At 47.2% G+C, this 21,531-nt stretch overlaps 1 protein-coding gene across 2 annotated transcripts in view; it reads left to right on the top strand.

The window, feature by feature from the left end:
* LOC142296861 (glypican-5-like) overlaps window positions 1–21,531 on the top strand; it is a 435,368-nt gene that overhangs the window by 344,568 nt on the left and 69,269 nt on the right. For both annotated transcript variants that reach the window (XM_075340927.1, XM_075340926.1), the window contains one exon: window positions 17,093–17,237. In XM_075340927.1, the coding sequence (XP_075197042.1) occupies window positions 17,093–17,237 (145 nt within the window). The remainder of the gene's footprint in view (window positions 1–17,092; window positions 17,238–21,531) is intronic.

Here is a 21,531-nt window from a genome sequence, read left to right as displayed (position 1 = left end):
TTGTTCCTTTGTGGTGTTGGAGTAGAGCCGTCACTTTGTTAAATCGCAGGCGGTTGATCTTGAGGTGAAATGATCCTTGCTAACTGGGTGTTGAGATACAAATAATTATTCCAAGAGCTTGCTAGTGAAATTAACATTCATTGAAGCGAGTCAACAATACTTCCTCCTGCAGATGAAAAGGTAATTGTTGTATTGGTGCTGAGCGGCTGACTTGGCCTTGTGTTGGCTGGCAATCTAGGGAAGGTTATAGGTTATAGAAGAGATACATGGCTTTCTGGTATGATGCCCTTCAAGAGCTGGTGGACTGAGACGGCTCGAAAAACTGCCTTTACTGTACTTGGGAACAACCTTCAAGCTACAGTCATATGGTAACCAGATTACATCTATTAAAAGATGTGACCTTTTGGATTAATATTTTTTTTAGGCCTTTTACTCCAGGCAAAAATAATATCTACAGTAAGGCATGAAGGGTGAGAGGTTTTATAGAATGCAACATCAACCATGTGAGAAGAGGCCAAGGTCCCATCCTTCACAGGCATGTACAGGAGCTCAGCATTAACAGTTTCATTAATCAGTTGAGCTGTAAGACACTTCACTACTGCAGGAAACTCACGCACAATTCTCCACCGCAGCCCAGCCTACCCAGCTCCTGCAATTTTAGACTATTCAAGGACATTAACCATGTTGTATCTCCATGGATTAGCATGTTTAGCAGTTTTACGCCTACAGGGTGGAGATAGATTCTCAGTACACATATTGTATCCTCTGTGAATTATCCTAAGTAATGACAGGACATCTACTGATTTACTAGGCTCCCTTATCTTCTCCCACAGAAAGCTGCATTTATTTTATTATGTTTCATTTCGGTTTAGGGTTTTATATGGTTCTTCAAACCGTCTTTGATTTTTCCACCTATTTTACCATAAACAACATATACGCATTACTTGACAGGTACTAAGCCAAAATAATTATAAAAGTAATATTTGCGTAGCCCTGCTTATACAAAAAATGGTCTCTTGTCGCTGGTCTCTTTGATATTTTAGGACTGTAGCTTATCTGTTAGGGCCAGGTGGACGGGCAGACCCAGGAGGTGGATCCACTGGGCCGAACACCTTACTGAAGGCAAGGGGTCCGGTAGCCGGAGCACTACAGGTAGCAGGACAGTCCGTTCAAAAGAGTGGAGTGGAGAAGTCCCTGGGACCACGGAGTCACTGATGGTAGTCCGGGTGACGGAGCTCAGGTTCGGAGGCCGAGATGTTGTCAGGCAGATTCCGGAACCGATGGAGCGAGAGGACGGGTCACCACAGGGATCAGAGATGGTACGGACTGACGGGATGGCAGACAGTCAGCGTTCGGGGTTCGGGAATCGTCAGGACCGGATGGCGAGGCAGGAGCGGCTCTAGAAGAGAGATAGGTAAGTATACCAGCAGACGCAAGGAGACCTGACTCCTAGCTTAGGAAGACACGAAGAACAGGCCCCGCCCACTTGGACATTAAACCCCTTTATACCCTGTACCTGTGTGTTCAATATCCTGTCAGTGGACGCTGGCCCTTTAAGAGAGGGTCAATGACCGCGCGCGCGCCCTAATGCGCATGCGCGAGGCCCGGGTGCCAGAAGCCAGGGCAGGGAGCGGTGAATAGGAAGCAGGGGAGCCGGCCTGGAGCAGAGCTGCCGACGGGCGCCGGGAGCGGGGACCGGGCCGCCTGGGGACCGCAGGTGATGGGGGCTGGAGGCTGTGGAGCGGGGGACGCCTAACAGAGGAGCCGGGGAGCGAAGCAGGGAAGCCGGGGAGCGTGGCAGGTGAGCCGGGGAGCGAGGCAGGGGAGCCGGGAAGCAGGGCAGGGGACCCGGGGAGCGTGACATTATCAGATGCCAGGATTGGAGACTTCCATGGGTCAAACCAAGGCAAACATCATCATACTGGTCTGTGACTGGGGAGGATTCTCCCAGTGTCAGAGAGATTGCAGAAATAAATGGGTATAATACCTAAGTTTAGCTGTATCCTTAGAAGGCAGATACAGTGTACGGGGTTAGACATAGATGTTTACTACAGCAGATATACAGAAATGTTGGCAAAAATCATAGCAAAGAGATGCCAATAGGGTTTCCCACTCTACAACCTACACTGTTTTTAAAAAATGTGTAAGACTTCGTGGGGATTTCCCACCAGTGATATTTGTTGGGTAAGATCATATGTGAACTTATTTAAGGGGATAATTGCTATTTGCTTAAGTTATTTCATAGGTTTTGAAACCCGAACCGAGATTTTTTTTCTGTAGTACCATCAATTCTGAAAATTTTTACGATTCACTGGGTTTATAAGCTAGTTGGGTTGGTTGATTTTATATATATATATATATATATATATATATATAATGTGGCGCCCTGGACAAGCCAGGACATCACAAGCACAACACCAACACACCCCACACTCCCGGTCAGGCACACCGAAGTCAGACAAAAACCCTTGGACAAAAATTGGAGAAGCCGCCATCTTGGGCGCGAAAAATTCCCGCTCGAGCGTCTCCTCGAGTAGTGGAGGCGCGAAGGCCAAAACCCCGCCCCTGTAGAGGAGGAGCCGGAAAGAAACTAAGGGGGACTGATTGCGTCTGGCCGCATGTAGCTCGCGGCTATAAAAGCAGGGACGCCAGGACCCTGCAGCCATCTTGTTGCTGGTTCCTGGAAGAGGCCGCCAGAGCCATGTTCATGGCGTCCCGCAGCACCGTAGCCCCCGCGCCTGGAACCGCGGTGTGGGTGGAGATCCGGACGCGCAGCTCCAACAACGGCTGCAGGTCAAGATGCAGCTCCTCTTGGAGGAGTGGGAGGCCGACATGGCGGAGGTTGTGGCGACCGTGCGGAGACGCGAGGAAGAGAGAGCTTCGGAAGGGAGGGTGAGTGACCCACGCCTCTGTGCCCCTAGTGGGTCGGTCATCGCGGCCGAGGGACCCGGTCCACACCCGCTCGCCCAGCTACCTCCCCCGCTACCCGTATTGGCCGCCGTGCCCCCGCCACTAGGCCCGCTACCCCCGCAACCGGTAGCGGTACCCCGCATGTCCTCCCAGGCGGATCAGCCTGTAGCCGGAGCCCGTGACCGACCAGAACTGCTACCCTGGAAGGTGCCGAAGCCCGAACCGGAGGTATCTGCGGAGACTTCCCCCAAGCCGGAGCCGACAGACCGCTCCGTGCAGGAGGCCCGGCGGAAAAGGACCCCTGTGCCCATCCCCCACACCTCGACGAAGGTTGCGCCGGGTTGCCGCTGCAAGGCAGCACCCCAGGCCAAGTCACCGCGGGACCTTCCACCCAGATCGCCAGTGGTAGGCAGTGTCCAGAAGGTCTCGCGGGGCCCGACCCGTGCGCCGGAGCTCGCAGCAGCCCCGCATTGGGACAGGGAGCCGACACCGCTGGGCCCGGAGATCGCGGAATGGGAGAGGAAGAAGGCGGAGTTGGTGGCCCGTACGATCCGGGAGAAAGAGAGCCTCCGTCAAGCGACCTTCCGTGTCCGGGGCCTCCTGTATGAAGGGCAGGTGAGGCGGTTTGATGTCCACCGGGATTATGGCTTTATATATGAGCCGGGCCTGGAGGCCGAAGTCTTTATAGCCCGGCGGGATGTTAATGCCCACCTGCCGGAGGAGCACCCAGGCCGCAACCTGATGCCAGGAGACCTGGTGCAGTACACCCGGCACTGCGGGGAGAGGGGGTGGTTTGTGTTGGACGCAAAGCTGAGGGGCAGCCAAGAGGCCCGAGTGTGTACCACGCCCCCTCCCCCGACCGACGCCGAAGAATCAGAGTGATGGCAGCGGAGTCCCGTTGCAAGTTGTCCCCCGTTGGGACCACCAGTGTTGAAAGTACCGTTTGAAAGTGTTAACCAATGATAAGTAAATAATTGATGAGAAGTTACCTGATTTGAAGCCTTGATTTAAACCGGTCGTTGCCGGCAACTGGTCCCCGTTGGGACCTTTTTACCAAATACGTAGGAACTATTACGGACAAGCCCGAGAACTGGCAGGGCAACCACGAACTTGTGGTATGTAAATAAAAATGTTGGCTTTACCATGACCGCCTCCGGAGAGGCTGATTTGGAGGATGGGCCTGGAGGGAAGGGATGGCCCAGGCCCGCCACTACCACAACCGGTGGCAATCCTCTGGGGGTTTCAGGGGTTCCCCATGGACGTGGGTCCCCTGAAAGAGACAGAACCCGCTCGGGTAACTTGTGCTGGACTGGGGTCAAGGGGTGCTGCCTGTTTGCTTGGGGACAGCATCAGGGCCAGGTTACTTGGGTGGGAGAGAGTGGAAGCTGTAATGTTTAAGTAAGAGTACCTCCCGATGTGGGAAGATGTTATTATACTTGTAATATATTTTACCGTTATCTTTTCCAGTTTGTGAAAATAAAGCCGGTGATGGATGGGCAGCCCGCGGACGGTCTGCATTTTACTAAGGGGGAATGTGGCGCCCTGGACAAGCCAGGATGTCACAAGCACAACACCAACACACCCCACACTCCCGGGCAGGCACACCGAAGTCAGACGAAAACCCTTGTTGCTTTCCTCCAGGGGCTGATGTCCACACCAGGGGGGTGGGCCAGGTGGTTGGCCCCACCCACCAAGGAGTTCACAGCCCTGGAGGCGGGAAAAGTAAAGATTTGAGTTTTGGAAGTGAAAGTGGAAGGAGGGAAGTAGCAGTTGAGCAGACAGAAGTTGGTCCGGGTGTGTGGCCCGGACGCATCAGCAAGGTTGGCAGACGGTGGTGACCGTCTGCAGGAGTAGCCTATTGGAGCTAACCGTAAGGACCGTGGACGGGCGGTGGCCCGGCGGTACCGGACCGGTACGCAAAGAGAAGCCAGCACCATCCGGCAGGGGCTTACGGACCCCGGCAAGGCTAGGAGTCGCCGTGAATTTGCCAAATCCGTTAGCGAAGGGAACCTCCTGGGTTCCCCAGCAGCCAAGTCCCGTCAGAAGGCAACAGTCCAACCGAGAGAGGGAACCACAGTCACAGCCAAGGCTAAAGTTCCCAGGGCCAGAGCCTGCGGGCAAAAGGGGCTCCTTCAGCACCCATCCAAGCTGGGGAGCGGGTTCCGGTGGGAACCCATTGGAACCGTACACGTTACACAGGTGCAGGGAAAGGCAGTCACCATCAACCTGCCGGGAGGAGAAACACCGCAGCCGTCTGTGGGACCCGTCCATCCAGCCGTGTGTTTTACCGAGAACTGTGTCCTCATCATTGGCTGAGTGAGTACTACCGTGCCATGCGGCACAGCGCTGCCCCCGTGACCCTGCACCTCGCCAGGCCCCGTAACCCGCCTGCCATCCATCCCTACCCCATCACCGGGCCCCGGGACAACCAACCCCCTACCCATGGAGGGGAGAACTAACATCCAGGCTGCTCCCAGTCATCGCTCCCGGGATCCCCGTCCAGAGTAGCGGTGGTGTCACCAATATCACCACAACCGTGGGTGGCATCACGAACAATAACCCAAATCCCCACAATCCAAACCCCACCCTTTTCACTCACGGGCGAGGAGCGCCGCTCGAGTCTCCGGGATCCGGCCCACTGCTCGAGCCACCATCGAGCAGCAGCAGCCGCAGCAGCAGCGGCCGGACCCGAGTAGTGGGAGAGCGCAGCGTCCCCTCCTCCGCCCGCGACATATATATATATATATATATATAGTGAACCCCTTTGCGTTAGTGGTAGGGTCGTTCCCCAAGTAAATTCCAAAAGAAGAGAATCAACCAGGGTTTTGGACCCACAAAAGCATAAGTACAGGCGAAACGACCGTCATCCGACACGTATCCCGCTCTCTCCTGCCTTTTCCCAGCATGTTGAAACAGGATTGAATAAAAGGACATTTTAAGGATGGTGAGCGCTGGTTTAGTCTCTACTTTTGGAATTTAGTTAAATAACTAGAATTACAAGCATGCAAAAACCTTGATAGTTACAAATCTTACATGAGTCAGTGAGCTTGATGGTTTCACTACCTCTATATTAGTTTTTCAGTAGCACAACACATGTTCACAGTAGTGGTCTCATGGTAATCCCTCTTTGGAATCAATGTGCTGCATTGTTTGCCAATTTGTCTCCTTCTTACAGTTAGGTCCAGAAATATTTGGACAGTGACACAAGTTTTGTTATTTTAGCTGTTTACAAAAACATGTTCAGAAATACAATTATATATATAATATGGGCTGAAAGTGCACACTCCCAGCTGCAATATGAGAGTTTTCACATCCAAATCGGAGAAAGGGTTTAGGAAGCATAGCTCTGTAATGCATAGCCTCCTCTTTTTAAAGGGACCAAAAGTAATTGGACAAGGGACTCTAAGGGCTGCAATTAACTCTGAAGGCGTCTCCCTCGTTAACCTGTAATCAATGAAGTAGTTAAAAGGTCTGGGGTTGATTACAGGTGTGTGGTTTTGCATTTGAAAGCTGTTGCTGTGACCAGACAACATGTGGTCTAAGGAACTCTCAATTGAGGTGAAGCAGAACATCCTGAGGCTGAAAAAAAAGAAAAAATCCATCAGAGAGATAGCAGACATGCTTGGAGTAGCAAAATCAACAGTCGGGTACATTCTGAGAAAAAAGGAATTGACTTGTGAGCTTGGGAACTCAAAAAGGCCTGGGCGTCCACGGATGACAACAATGGTGCATGATCGCCGCATACTTTCTTTGGTGAAGAAGAACCCGTTCACAACATCAACTGAAGTCCAGAACACTCTCAGTGAAGTAGGTGTATCTGTCTCTAAGTCAACAGTAAAGAGAAGACTCCATGAAAGTAAATACAAAGGGTTCACATCTAGATGCAAACCATTCATCAATTCCAAAAATAGACAGGCCAGAGTTAAATTTGCTGAAAAACACCTCATGAAGCCAGCTCAGTTTTGGAAAAGTATTCTATGGACAGATGAGACCAAGATCAACCTGTACCAGAATGATGGGAAGAAAAAAGTTTGGAGAAGAAAGGGAACGGCACATGATCCAAGGCACACCACATCCTCTGTAAAACATGGTGGAGGCAACGTGATGGCATGGGCATGCATGGCTTTCAATGGCACTGGGTCACTTGTGTTTATTGATGACATAACAGCAGACAAGAGTAGCCGGATGAATTCTAAAGTGTACCGGGATATACTTTCAGCCCAGATTCAGCCAAATGCCACAAAGTTGATCGGACGGCGCTTCATAGTACAGATGGACAATGACCCCAAGCATACAGCCAAAGCTACCCAGGAGTTCATGAGTGCAAAAAAGTGGAACATTCTGCAATGGCCAAGTCAATCACCAAATCTTAACCCAATTGAGCATGCATTTCACTTGCTCAAATCCAGACTTAAGACGGAAAGACCCACAAACAAGCAAGACCTGAAGGCTGCGGCTGTAAAGGCCTGGCAAAGCATTAAGAAGGAGGAAACCCAGCGTTTGGTGATGTCCATGGGTTCCAGACTTAAGGCAGTAATTGCCTCCAAAGGATTCGCAACAAAATATTGAAAATAAAAATATTTTGTTTGGGTTTGGTTTATTTGTCCAATTACTTTTGACCTCCTAAAATGTGGAGTGTTTGTAAAGAAATGTGTACAATTCCTACAATTTCTATCAGATATTTTTGATCAAACCTTCAAATTAAACGTTACAATCTGCACTTGAATTCTGTTGTAGAGGTTTCATTTCAAATCCAATGTGGTGGCATGCAGAGCCCAACTCGCGAAAATTGTGTCACTGTCCAAATATTTCTGGACCTAACTGTACATACTTTCTCACACTCCGACACCAGTAGCACTAGCTAGTTCCACTAGCTTTCTCCAGTGTGGCACTCCTCTTTACAAATAGGTATCTGCTTCCAAATCCTCTTCACTCAGACAGCACTCTTCACTCACAGGAATAAACCTTTTCTGATCCCTTATACAGTAGTACTCTTTCAACTCTCTCCTTTCCTGTAATGGCCAATTTTACTTGTGCATGTGGGTTTGTATCTTTCTCCTGGGACACACAGTACATCCTCCTGCAGATCAAACTGGAGTGTCTCAGACACCAATGTGGGCTCATTTGAAGTGCTGCACCAACAGTCAAGAGCCACTTACACCCGCTGCTAGCTAACTAATAGTTGATAATGTTCTTTAAAGGGGTTGTCCACTACTTTTGCATTGATGGCCTATGCTTAGGATAGGTCATCAATGTCTGATCGGCCGGAGTCTGACACCCTGCACCTCCACCGATTAGCTGTTCAGGTGCAGACCTCCCTCCTCCTTCCCTGTTCATGGAATTTTACCAGCAGTAATTGACAATCAATAAATGTAATCAATATGTCAAAAATGTGTGAGGTTAGAAAACGGTTTCATCTAGTTGGAAGAAACCAAATTTCCTTCACTCATAATGAGGAGGTTCTTACTAACTGCCTCTACATCCAAAGAAACCACAAAATCTTTCTATAGAGATAGAAAAAGGTGGACATTTAATTTTTAGGTTCCTTTTATGTTTGCAACAGGTCTATCGTTTTCTAATACAGTGATTTTGTCATTCCCATGAGCACCACACTGTCACAACTCCACCTGCTCCTGCACATCCTGCTTCTGTCACCAGGTGCAGCCGTATTACCACTGTAGGTGGTGCTGGTGATAGAGGAGAAGTCAGTGCCAGTAACTCTGATGTGTGCAGGCTCTGACGATCCTCTAAGGTTGGTGTGGCTAGGACCTGCAGTCTGACTGTGGATGTGTCCCCTTTCCAGCTGAAGGCATCTGCTCCGAGCTCAAAGCTATGGGAAAGCACCCCACCCTCCTTTAGCCTTCAGTTTGCTGCCAGATATAGATTTGTGCTACTTGCATCTCTGGTTCAGTCTGTGCTTTGCTGCCTTTGTAATCTTCTCCTGTTTTGACCTCGGCCTGATTTTTTGATTCACCTGCCTGTTGTTTTTGTTCCTTGCTTCCATCTCCGTTTTTGACCCAGCTCCCCGACTATTCTTCGGATCCTGATTCTGTCCTTTTCTTGACCATTTGGTTTTGACCCTGCTTGGTAACTATGCCCGTCTCTAGACTGCAGCCCTTCCATAGGCAGCAATCTCCAGGACCTCATAGTAAATCCAGATTCCTGTATAAGGGTTAAAGGGTGTCAGGGTTTCTTGGGATTCTGCCCTGTGGGCGGCTTGTGCCTAGTTTCTCTGAGAGAGCCATTTTGTGACTGTGGCCTCAGTCGTCGCATACTCATGATGCTTCAGTTTCTACTTTCATGAGGATAATTGTTGTAATGGATGGTGGCCGTGGTTGTGCTTTTCTTCCCCTGTGTAGGACAGAGTTGTGCGTAAGGGACAGACATTGTATTGCGTATTGTTCGAGCATAATAATGTACTGTGGCAGTGACAAACGGCTCTCTCCCTTGTGCTGAGTGATCTAACCTCTGACTAATCTTTCTTTGTGTTGGTCAAATTGCTACTCAGAAATATGGGAAATCTGTTGCACAGATGAGACGGACATTAATGTTCATTCCATGATAGGTTAAGTACAAGTCTAGGCTATAAGGACAAGGCCAAGAATATGGAAGCCGCAGACATGTGTCTAGTCTGGATTTCATAACCTGGTGTGAATGAACTTTATCACCTTCTAAGAAATGTGAAATAGACTTAAAGAATCAGGAATCAGGGAATGTCTTATTTTGCTTAGTCACTACAGAGATTTCAGAATAGATGGATTGTCCACTTGTGTAATAATTATATATAACTCACTATAAAACTTGTAATAACCAAAGCTCCTTTGTAGTCTCTGCTTCACCGATGCTCCGGAGTCCCATCAGCTCCACTTATGTCCTTGTGTTTCCAAATCATCATTCCTGTGTATGAAGAATGCGGTCCAGATAAATATTTCAACATCTAACTCTAATGTTGTCACCTTATATAACATTGAGCTCTAATTATTGAAGTAAAATACTAAGAACACTCGTTGAGACTGCTATAAACATTAAACTAAGTAATGGCGCCTTTTATATAATATAGCTGTACTACCCGGCTTCGCCCGGGTTAATAACTTCTGTTAACAAAATAGAATGTATTAACAAAAATGTATTCTGCACACAATAACCACAACACAAATAGATAGAAATGTAATTATAATGCCTGTCTCCCCCTCTGTATATATCTCTCTGTCTCTCTCTCTCTCTTTGTCTGTCTGTCTCTTTCCCTGTCTGTCTCTGACTGTCTCTGTCTCTTTCTCCGTCTGTCTCAATCTCTTTCCCTGTCTATCTATCTCTTTCCCTGTCTGTCTATCTATCTCTGTCACTTTCCCTGTCTGTCACTTTCCCTGTCTGTCTCTTTCCCTCTTTCCATGTCTGTCTCGTTCTTTCTTTTTCCCTCTCTGTCTCTTTCCCTCTTTCCCTCTGTCTCTTTCCCTGTGTCTGTCTCTTTGTCTGTCTGTTACCCTGTCTGTCTCTTTCCCTTTCTTTCCCTGTCTGTCTGTTTCCCTGTGTCTGTCTCTGTCTCTTTGTCTGTGTCTGTCTCTTTACCTGTCTGTGTCTGTCTCTTAACCTGTCTCTCTCTTTCCCTCTCTTTCCCTGTCTGTCTCTTTCCCTGTCAGTCTGTCTCTTTGTCTGTGTCTGTCTCTTTGTGTCTGTCTCTTACCCTGTCTATGTCTGTTTCTTATCCTGTCTGTCTGCTTCTTTCCCTGTCTTTGTCTGTCTCTTTCCCTGGCTGCATTGTGACACGCCAACATTCCATATAAGGGCGTGGCTGCGCATTCTTCTGAAGTTCTGGCTGCACTGTGGCTCCCAGCTCCATTCGCTTTAATGGAGGCAGGTTTTTTGGCAAATAACTGTAAAGCGCAGGGTTAAAATTTCCCCTCAAAACATAGCCTATGACGCTCTCGGGGTCCAGACGTGTGAGTGTGCAAAATTTTGTGGCTGTAGCTGCGACGGTGCAGATGCCAATCCCGGACATACACACACACACACACACATTCAGCTTTATATATTAGATTTTGTAGCAGAGAAGCATATCAAGCATATACTACTAAATCATAATATAATAGATACCATAGATTTCAGATTAAAGGTAACCTACCGGGTAAAATAATGATATTTAACTTGCAGGTATGGCACTAATATGCATATAAATGGCGTTCTGATTCTGCCCGGCTTCGGCACACAAGAGCCCCGCTGCCAGAAAGAAGTGAACTTTATTGTTTAAAGTTATCTGAACGTTATTATATATACACTACTCACAAAAAGTTAGGGATATTTAGCTTTTGGGTAAAATCTATGTAAAATGTAAATAGTTCACGATAAAGTGATATTTTATCATGAAAGTAGGGCACTTAAGCAATGGTGATTTCCTCATCTCAAACAATTTACTGAAGCAAAAGCCAACAACAGTGGTGGGTATAGCGCCCAAAAAATGTCAATGTCTCAATAATTTGTCATGTAGCTTTGAGCATCAAATACAGTTTTAAACCAACGTCCTGTTCACAAGTGGAGTTATCGTCTGCTAAGGCATGACATCCCACTCTTCTTGAAGGGTGGCCCTCAGGACCAGGGGTGGACATGTCATTGGTGCAACCTGTGTGGCTGCACAAGGGCCCACGAGGTAAGGGGCCCATCTTCACTCCAAAATAAGGTGGAAATATGCATTATGATGACCTATTGAATTGCAAAGGGCTCATATATTGTTTTTGTACAAAGGCCCTTTTCTGTCTATGTCCACTAGTGCTCAGGATATTGAGGTTCTGTGATATAGAGTTATGAACCTCTACACACCGACTTGGCTAATCTCATAGGTTTTCTATGGGACTCAGGTCTGTAGAAAGTGCAGGCCTCTCTATTTGAGGTAGCCCAGTCTCCAGCAGTTGTTCCATAATGATGCTACCTCAATGAGCTGGAGCATTGTCATCCATGAAGATGAAATTAGGCCTGTGTTGTTTATGAAGAGGCACAGTGACTGGATTACTGATGTTATTCATGTAGTAGGGGCTGTCACTGTACCATTCACAAAGTGTAGGAACGTTCTGTACTGACTAGACACACCTGCCTACACTGTAACACCACCATAACGAAAGGCTCGTCTGGCGACAACAGTGGCTGATGCATAGCGTTTTCCTTGACATCTCCAAAATCATTGGTGGCCATCATTTCTAACTCAGCGTGAATCGCCTTTCATTAGTGAACGGCACTGAGGCCCATTGGAACCTCATTCAGCAAGATGATGATACCTGTGCCTGGTGGTGTGGTCAGATACACTCGCAGATTGTCCAGTATGTAGACCACACTGATATAAATATTTTCTAATGGTCTCCCATGACACTTGAGTGGCTCACGCTTCCCATTAAATGTGCCTGGAGTTGTGTGGCTTTCATCACCGCTTCCGAAGGGCATTGTTCACAATGAAGTGGTCATCAGTGTGGGATGTGACCCAAGAACATCTACTTCTATGCCTTTTCTGTGACTCTTCCAGTCTCTCTGTACAACCTGCTGTACAACCTGCTTTATGCCATGAAACTCAGTAGCCACTTTTGTCTGAGGACATACTGCTTGAAGCTTCGCAATGGCGAGGTAATGCTGATCAATTATTAGGTAACTTGGTCTCATGATGTCAAAATGTGAACAGCATGATGAGGAGGATTGTTTAAATACCAATTGAACCCTGAAATTTATTGGGCGATTCATGGATCAAACACCTGTTGTGAATTTTGTCATCAAGCTCCTTCTTAGCAAACAGCAAGTTGTGCAAAAAGTACTGAAACATTGAACAGTTGGACATGGGCATTCAAAAGTTTAGAGAAAGTCACATTAAGGTCAACTGCAAAGGTTAGAGCGCATTTTAGAATCAATCTGAAATTACACCCGAAAGCCAATTATCTCTAACTTTTTGTGAGTAGTGTGTGTATCTATATCTATATCATATATATATATTTCTCACAGAATGGAGTTAATCCATTTAGTTCAAGTTATGTAATGTAGAACAATGAGACATCTGTCTGTAGTAGCCATATTATAGTAAAATGCAGCCAAATTGTGGCCACCTAAAACTTGCTATATCCAGCGAAGATCCATATACATTAAACAAGAGCATTTGTAAATGTCCACTCTGCTCCTGATTTATACTCTTAAGGCCACGTCTCACTAAGCGACATCGCTAGCGACATCGCTGCTGAGTTACGGTTTTTGTGACGCAACAGCGATCTTGCTAGCGATGTTGCTATGTGTGACATCCAGCAACGACCTAGCCCCTGCTGTGAGGTCGCCGGTCGTTGCTGAATGTCCTGGACCATTTTTTAGTTGTTGCTCTCCCGCTGTGAAGCACACATCGCTGTGTTTGACAGCGAGAGAGCAACGATCTGAATGTGCAGGGAGCAGGGAGCCGGCTTCTGCGGACGCTGGTAACCAAGGTACACATTGGGTAACCAAGCAAAGGCTTTGCTTGGTTACCTGATATTTACCTTGGTTACCAGCGTCCACAGCTTCTACCTGCTCCCTGCACACGTAGCCAAGGTACACATCGGGTAACTGTAAGCAAAGCGCTTTGCTTAGTAACCCGATGTGTACCATGGTTACCAAACACAGCGTCGTTACACGGGTCACTGGTGGCTGGTGGCTGATCTCTGATCGCTGTGGAGATCTGCCTGCTCACCAGTGACCATTTAGCGGCGCTCCAGCGATTCCCTGCCAGGTCAGATCGCTTGTGGGATCGCTGGAGCGTCGCTTAGTGTGACAGTACCTTTAGTTTCTGGACAGGGACCAGACAATGTGGTCAGCAAATGATATGTGCAAAGAAGGCTTTACTGGAGAACAACCTCTCCACTGTGATAATACAGGCTCTTAAGGCCCCGTCACACACAACGAGATCGCTAGCGAGATCGTTGCTGAGTCACAGTTTCTGAGACGCAGTAACGATCCCGTAAGTGATCTCGTTATGTGTGACACCAGCGATTAGGCCCCTGCTGTGAGATCGCTAGTCGTTGCTGAATGGTCAGGACCATATTCTTCAAAGGCGATGTCCTGCTGGGCAGGACACATCGCTGTGTTTGACACTGTGTGACAGGGTCCCAATGACAGCAGAGATCGTTATACAGGTCGCTACTGAGTCGTTGGTAAGGCCTGACTGTGTGACATCTCACCAGCGACCTCCCAGCGACTTACCAGCGATCCTTATCAGGTGGCATCGTTGTAGGGATCGCTGGTAAGTCGTTGTGTGTGACTGGGAATATTCAAAGAATTATCTTATCTAAATGTATTCATACCAGCAGACATTCTTTTGTTGATATTTATGCCATTAACCAACTTGGACATTAGAATAAGAAAATGCAGTATTCTTCAGTCCTGTGGAGTACTGTCTTTAGCGGCAGATGAACAACACTCCCCAATCCAAGAGCAGGAGCGTCACTTAGAACAGTGTCATTGGGTAGTTTAAGAATTGCTGCTGTCAGGATATAGGGGACCCTAAATAGTAGATTATATGCAGAATGGCACAAAAGTATGACACTAGGTAATATCACTCCATAATTCCTATAACATATAAAATTTTGTCTTCAGATTGAAATATCTCTTTAATATGTACTGTACTATACTTTCAACAAAACTTTGTAAAAATTAATAGTAAAGGCAAATATAATAATCTTTGTAATAAATATTATCAGGAAAATTCTGGGGACCTTGAGGAAACTTGTGTTCACACGAAACGGCATTGGCCAACTGGGATACTGTCTGCCCGACACAGCTTATGTATTTGTTTTAATAAAGGATAGCTCTATACTTTGGTACCAAGTGCCGCTATTTTCTAATTTTGAACTATACTTTCAACAAACTTTACAAAAATCAATAGTAAAAGCAAATATAATAATCTTTGTAATAAATATTATCAGAGAAATCAACCTTCTCTCCTACTTTTAAGCCATTTTTTCCTTTTCATTCAACTACTTCAACTTGTCATCCACTTTGAAAAAGCAGCTCAAATCCGTCTAATGTCACAGTCCATTATACTCTGGAGAGAGGAATGGGAGGAGCAGGCAGAACAAACAGGCAGAGGAAAACTGAAATATTGTGCACAACTCTCTAAGAATTTACATCAGAACTTGAGTCAGATCAAGACAGCTCAGTTATGCTGTATAATTTCCTCCAGGCTTCTGCTGCTTGTCTCTGTGTGCTAAAAAAGTAATGAAGAGCAGGAATCGATTCCTGTATTCTGTGCTGTTATTGTGCGGTGTACAGTTTTTCACTCGGGTGTTATGGCTACATCGGACTCAGTTCACACTGCAGAGCCTGACAAACAGCCTGGCATCACTTGCTCAGCATGTCAAGGGCGTTGGCTGGGTCGGGCTTCACGGCTCTCCAGTACAGCAGGAGTTAATTCCTGCTGGCTTGTGATCTTCTGCTGGGAGCTCAGGCTGCTGATCACCAGCTGCCTTCACCCTTTATAAGGATCAGGATACTGGGACTGAGTGCCGGATATAGCTTTGCTTCCTGGTTCTTGTGGTTATCTTGTCATATGGTGATCTACAAGTTGTGGCTTTGCGTGGTGTGTGAGTCCTCCAGTTGTGCATTAATTCCCTACCACTTTTGCTTTACTCCCCTGTTCACATACTGTCTCCTTTTTCATGTTGAAGTGCAGTGTGTGCAAGTTTTCGTTTACCCTTGTATGTGCCTATTTGTGGGACTTTGGCTACTGGGTTTATGGCCCGCTCCCTGGGGTGGGGGAGAGTAGTATTAAGACTCGGACAAGAGACAGGGTCACGCTGGGGGCTCGAACCTGGCTACCATCGAGCCTACCTTCAACATGAGGGTCAACGCAGGAGCTCCAGCCTTAGGATCAGCCTAGGAGCCCCTGTTCCATCTGTACATACCCCGTGATAGCTGGGTATGGCAGAAATCACTACAGCTAGTCTACGCCTCCCAGCACGGTGAAAATGCAGCATATGCTCACCAAATATAGTGTTTGACCTCATGTGCATACATACACAGGATACTTTATTCTGAAAAGTTAGTTGAAAGTACGGATATACAACAAAGGAAAAATGGCCAGCTCTCTGTTGGTGTCACTAGAAGATTCAAAAGAACTCCAGCTTCAAAATGTTGTGCTGTCCTTTATTTATTAAACTTCTTCCAGTAAAAGCAGTGCCCAAATTTCAGTAGTTAATTATCTACAGAAACATGGGCATTGCTGATACTAAAAGAATTTTTATGAATAAAGGAGAGCACAAGTGTGAAGCTGGAGTTCTTTCGAATCATTGAAAGTACGGATACCCTTTAAACGTAGTCTGCCAGTACAAAATGACTGTCCAAACCAAGCACAACATCTTGTAGAGGACATAGCCCTAATAAAAAAATAAAATCATAATTTTAGTGCCTAAATCTGTTGCTGTGTTTGCAAGAAATAATATTTTATTTAAATATGATAATAAGGTGTTCTTTGCAGCTTGGTTTAGCAGATCAGTGCATCTTCCCACTAACTTGTGTTCCATCTGACTTCTTCCCTCATCTGACTCTTATAAAGCGGGAGTTTGGAAAGGTGCACTGAACTACTCATCCGCACCAAGGGTGCACCACACACCTCATTATATATAAAGGGAGAATGATTTCTGCTAAATGCAGCAACAGATCTGTACATTAAGGCTATGTGCCCACGCTGCGGATTTACCGCGGATTTTGCCGCGGATTTGCCGCGGATTTACCGCGGATTTCCCGAAAATCTGCAGCAGCGGCACTTCCAAGCCATTTCAATGGCATTTTGGAAATGCTGTGTCCATGCTGCGGATTTTTCCGCTGCGGATTTGCCGCGGATTTTGATGCGGAAAAATCTGCAGCATGTCAATTCTTTGTTGCGTATTTTGGTGCGGATCTTGGGTATAGAATGGGGAAAAAAAAAAAAAAGAAATCCGCATCAAAATCCGCGGTAAATCCGCGGCAAATCGCGGGTGCGGATTTGCCGCGAAAGTCGCGGATTTTCATGCAGAAAAATCCGCAGGTACATTCTACCGTGGACACATAGCCTAAAGGTCCTAGTTTTATGAGGGCTATGTCTTCTACAAGGTGCTGTGCTTTGTTTGAACAGTCATTTTGAGCTGACTGACTTCTGTTTAGAAATTCTACAATCTAAATGTTCATACAAATGATGCCTTTACTTTTTTCTTTTTAGATGGGCAGTGAAAAAAGGATCAAGCCAGAGCGTTGGCGCATTACAGAGGGCAGCGGAGAAGATGGCAGATCAGAAGGCGAGGATGGAAGTGGTGACTGTGATGATGAGGATGGGTGTCAAGGATCTGGTGACAACTTTGACCAAGGTATGGAGCTGGGTATTTATATGTTCATGGTACAATTACATATCTATTCTTACGCAGCTAAGCAGTGAGTATAACAGAGTCAATTCTGCTAATTAATGTACACTAGCAATTTTCTAAGAGGGGCTTTCCAGCTCAAAAAATATCTTTATATGTATTAAAATGAAAGAAATATACACGTGCTAATATGTTTGAATTAACAAAGTGTCCCAAGCTAAAGATTTCAGTGTCGGTCCTGGTATTCTCCAGTTTTGGATCGGGTTTGACATGAAAGAATTTCCTGTGTCGACACATCAACAGTGTTTTGCATAAAGAGGTCTGGCTAACTGCTTATTTCAATAGTAAGCCGGTCCCCTCCCCAGAACTAATCTAGCACAAGAGTACATCTTTTTGTAAAAATGACCCAAAACACAGAGCCTGTACAGGAGTGCACAAGGACAGCAAGGCTCTTAAAGGGAACCTGTCACCATGTTTGGCCCCTATAAGCTGCAGCCACCACCACTGAGCTCTTATATATAGTATTCTAGAATGCTGTATATAAGTGCCCAGGCCGTGCAGTATAATGTAATAAACACTTTTATAATGCTTATGTCGCGCTCCAGATTCGGGCGGTCCGTGGCTCGAGGGGTCCCGGACCCGGGGGCACCGTCGAACAGTTTTAAATGAAAAGAAAACGAAAAAGAAAACTAAAGTCCGACTACGCTACTCGCAGTTTGCGACGAGTGATAGTAGGGCCGCCGCTGCGGGTTCCCACTGGGGATGATGGATGGGGGCAGCGTGGATGGTGGAGCCCTCCGCCAGCAGGGCTTTTCCCCAGGCTAGGGGAAGGGTTAACGTGGAGGTACACAGCAATAAGTCAGTCCAGATAGGGAGTGCAGTTTGATTGTCTTTACTTACTGGCTTCACGCCCTGGGGACGTACTGGATCCGAGGTGCGTCCGTGTCCTTGATGGCTGTGCCAGCCAACCTGGTGCCATTCTACCTCCTGTGCACTTTGGTGTATGTGAGTCCTCCCTGGCGTGGAGCACTTGGAGGCCCTCCTGGTGTCTGGGTCCTGTCGCAGGCAGCTTGGACTATTTAAGGGAATTTCTCCTGGTCCCTTCTTTGCTGCTGATGCCTCAGACATTAGTGGTGGCAGATGAGTCCTGGAAACCCACCCGCCTGGCAGAGTTAACAGATGACTTGAAGTCCTGGTCTGTTCTGGGATCTGCACCCCGTGCGTGCAAAGTACTGTGAGCCCTGGATGTCCACCCCACAGGATCCCTCTGTCCTTGGAGCTTGCTCTCTCGCTCTCCAGCTACTTTCCTCCTCTGAATGGCTGATTTTTCTCCTCAGGTCTTTGCGGATTCTTTGCTACTTTCAATGTGTCTCAAGAGTCTGTGGTCTGTTTTGATACCTTTCCTTTTACTCCTCTCCAACCTACTACTTCCTCCTCTTGAACTCTTCTGACTGTCCTACTGTCTACCGACACTCCCCAGGTCACTATCTCCTCCCTCAGGTCTGGTCTCTTCCTCCCAGTTGGCTGCCTGTTATCTAACAGTGCCAAGCCCTGTCATCTGGCTTAGTGAGTCTCCCAGCTGGGTACAGCGAGTGTAAATATCTTGGTGTGCTAGTGTGTGTGTGTGTGTGTAGTGACTGGCACAGTCCTGTAGGACCCGAGCTGTTACCTTGCTGTTACCTTGTTTTTGTCACACCTGGTTACCGCAGGGGTGTCACACTTACCTATGGGGCGTTCCGGTCCGATAGGTGTTACTGCTCTCTGGTCCAGCGCCTCCTGTCTCTGGAGATAGCCATCCATGATGTGTCCTATGGCATTGCGCTACTGCACAGGTACAATTGGATCTGTCCTGCTGAGGGCTGATCAAAGTACTGTAGTGCGCATACACGGTCGGTCTTTAATCTTTCCTCGCACCTGTGCATTACTGGACTTTGATGTGCCCCTAGCAGGGCAGATCAAAGTGCACCTTCCAGAACCGCCATGTCGGCTTGTGTGCATGGTGTAGGATACGTCAATGACACTGGGCTGGGTAGAAGGAGGATGGCGATTGCCGCAGAGAGGAGGCGCCGGACCAGAGAGGAGCAACATCCATCGGACCAGACGGCCCCCTAGGTGAGTATTATAAAAGTGGGTTTTACATTATACAGAGTGGCTTGGGCTCTTATATACAGCATTCTATAATGATAAGGGATAACTGGTGGTGTCCCTTTTAAATACAACCCTTCATTGTAGTGCCAGGTTGGCTCCATACATAGAGGGAATTTCTTCTAGGGGACAATACTTTCATAATATGTTATCGCATGTAACATCATATACTCAAAACAAGAAAGAGGTACACCAGTATAAAAAGTCACATGCAAAAAATAAATATAAACCATTGGTAAAATTTATCTATACACTAGAAACACATAATAAGACCAAAATTTCAAACCATCTAAAAAAATACAAAAAGTGTTCATAAAGTAACACAGAGCCATAGCCCATAATAAGTGTGGCAAATCACCACTTCAACTAATTTATATAGATAATTGCCTTATTCTGTCTGTCTGTCTGTCTGTCTGTCTTGCTCCAAAATTGTGTCCTTACAGTGACAACCGTCGGATTGGCCGCTGGGCTCGGCCTGGCCCCGCCCCCCCACACGGATTGGCCGCTCGGCTCGGCCAGGCCCGCCCCCCGTACGCGATGCCCGCTAGGCCACGCCCTCGCACGCAATGCCCGCTAGGCCACGCCCCCTGCATGCGATGCTCGCTAGGCCATGCCCCCGCATGCGATGCCTGCTAGGCCACGCCCCCACACGCGATGACCATTCGACCACGCCCCCTCACATGATGCCCATTCAGAATTGGGGGATGAAACACGATGGGGGGTGTGCAGCATGGGGGTTGGACCACGATGGGGGGTGCCCAGAATGGGGGGATGAAACACGATGGGGGGTGCCCAGAATGGGGGGATGAAACACAATGGGGGGTGCGCAGCATGGGGGGTGGAGCACGATGGGGGGTGCGCAGCATGGGGGATGGAGCACGATGGGGGGTGCGCAGCATGGGGGATGGAGCACGATGAAGGGTGCTCAGCATGGGGGATGGAGCACGATGGGGGGTGTGCAGCATGGGTGGTGGACCACGGTGGGGGTGCACACCTCCCCCCAAAACACACACACACCGCCACACACTCACCGCACAACACACCACACACACACTGGGAACCACAAACACTGCCCTACACAGACACCCACACACACACAGACAACGCCGCACACACACAACACCCAACACACAAACACCGCGGCACACACAAATATACACACATACTGCACAACACACACATTGCACAAAACATACCTCCCCCCAAAACACACACACGCACTCCACACCAACACAAACCGCGCAACACACACAGCACCACACACACACAACGCTACAGACACACAGCGCTCCACAAACAACGCAACACACAAACAACACCGCTCTCACCCCCCCACCCAGACAACACCCAGAACATGTACAGTGCCCTACACAAACACTGGCAACTACACACAACAACATCTATGTATATATATATATATATATATATATATATATATATAAAACAAAAATCATACATTAACTACACAATACGTAAATTCTAGAATACCTGATGCGTAGAATCGGGCCACCTTCTAGTATTATATAAAGGAGCAATAACATCTGCCAACAAGGTGATCTTAAAAACCCATGGAAAGCTACTAGCAGTTTGAAAGTAGGAACATCAGAGAAGAGATATGTAAATGCAGTGTCAATAAGACCACTAAAAAAAATACAAAATCAATCTAAAGGTAATCACTATGGGAATATAGAGGTAAGATAAATAATGTCAAATTCAAGGCTCCAAGAGAAAGAGGTCATTCATCGGTGACAATTGATCCTACGTGTTTCACTGGTGATGACCAGCTTACTCTGGTCATCTCTAGCAAAATAATATAGTTGTTTATTGTTTAAGACAATACAGTTTATTTATCGCATGTAACATTATATGTGATCCAGTAGAAAAGACCACTAGAAATCTAAGACATATGGATGCACACTAGAAGCCCTGTGCCCTATTGTGGCTTTGAAGAAATCCAGGTTGTAATATGGCCATGTGCATTCCCCCTATACAAGGAGATACAAGTGGTAAGTGCCTTATTCAGGGAGGAAATTTTCCATTTTGTCTCAGACCCTTTTATGTCATTTTTCTGGAACCAAAACTATAAATGAAGGCATAGCTGAACAGACTTGTGACACTTCCTTTAAATAAGAAAATGAAAATGCAGTGACCGTAG

Source organism: Anomaloglossus baeobatrachus, chromosome 3, assembly GCF_048569485.1.
Source record: "Anomaloglossus baeobatrachus isolate aAnoBae1 chromosome 3, aAnoBae1.hap1, whole genome shotgun sequence".
In the NCBI taxonomy this organism is placed as follows: domain Eukaryota; kingdom Metazoa; phylum Chordata; class Amphibia; order Anura; family Aromobatidae; genus Anomaloglossus; species Anomaloglossus baeobatrachus.
Note: the sequence above shows the minus strand (reverse complement) of the source record. Positions and strands in the feature narration are given on the sequence as shown.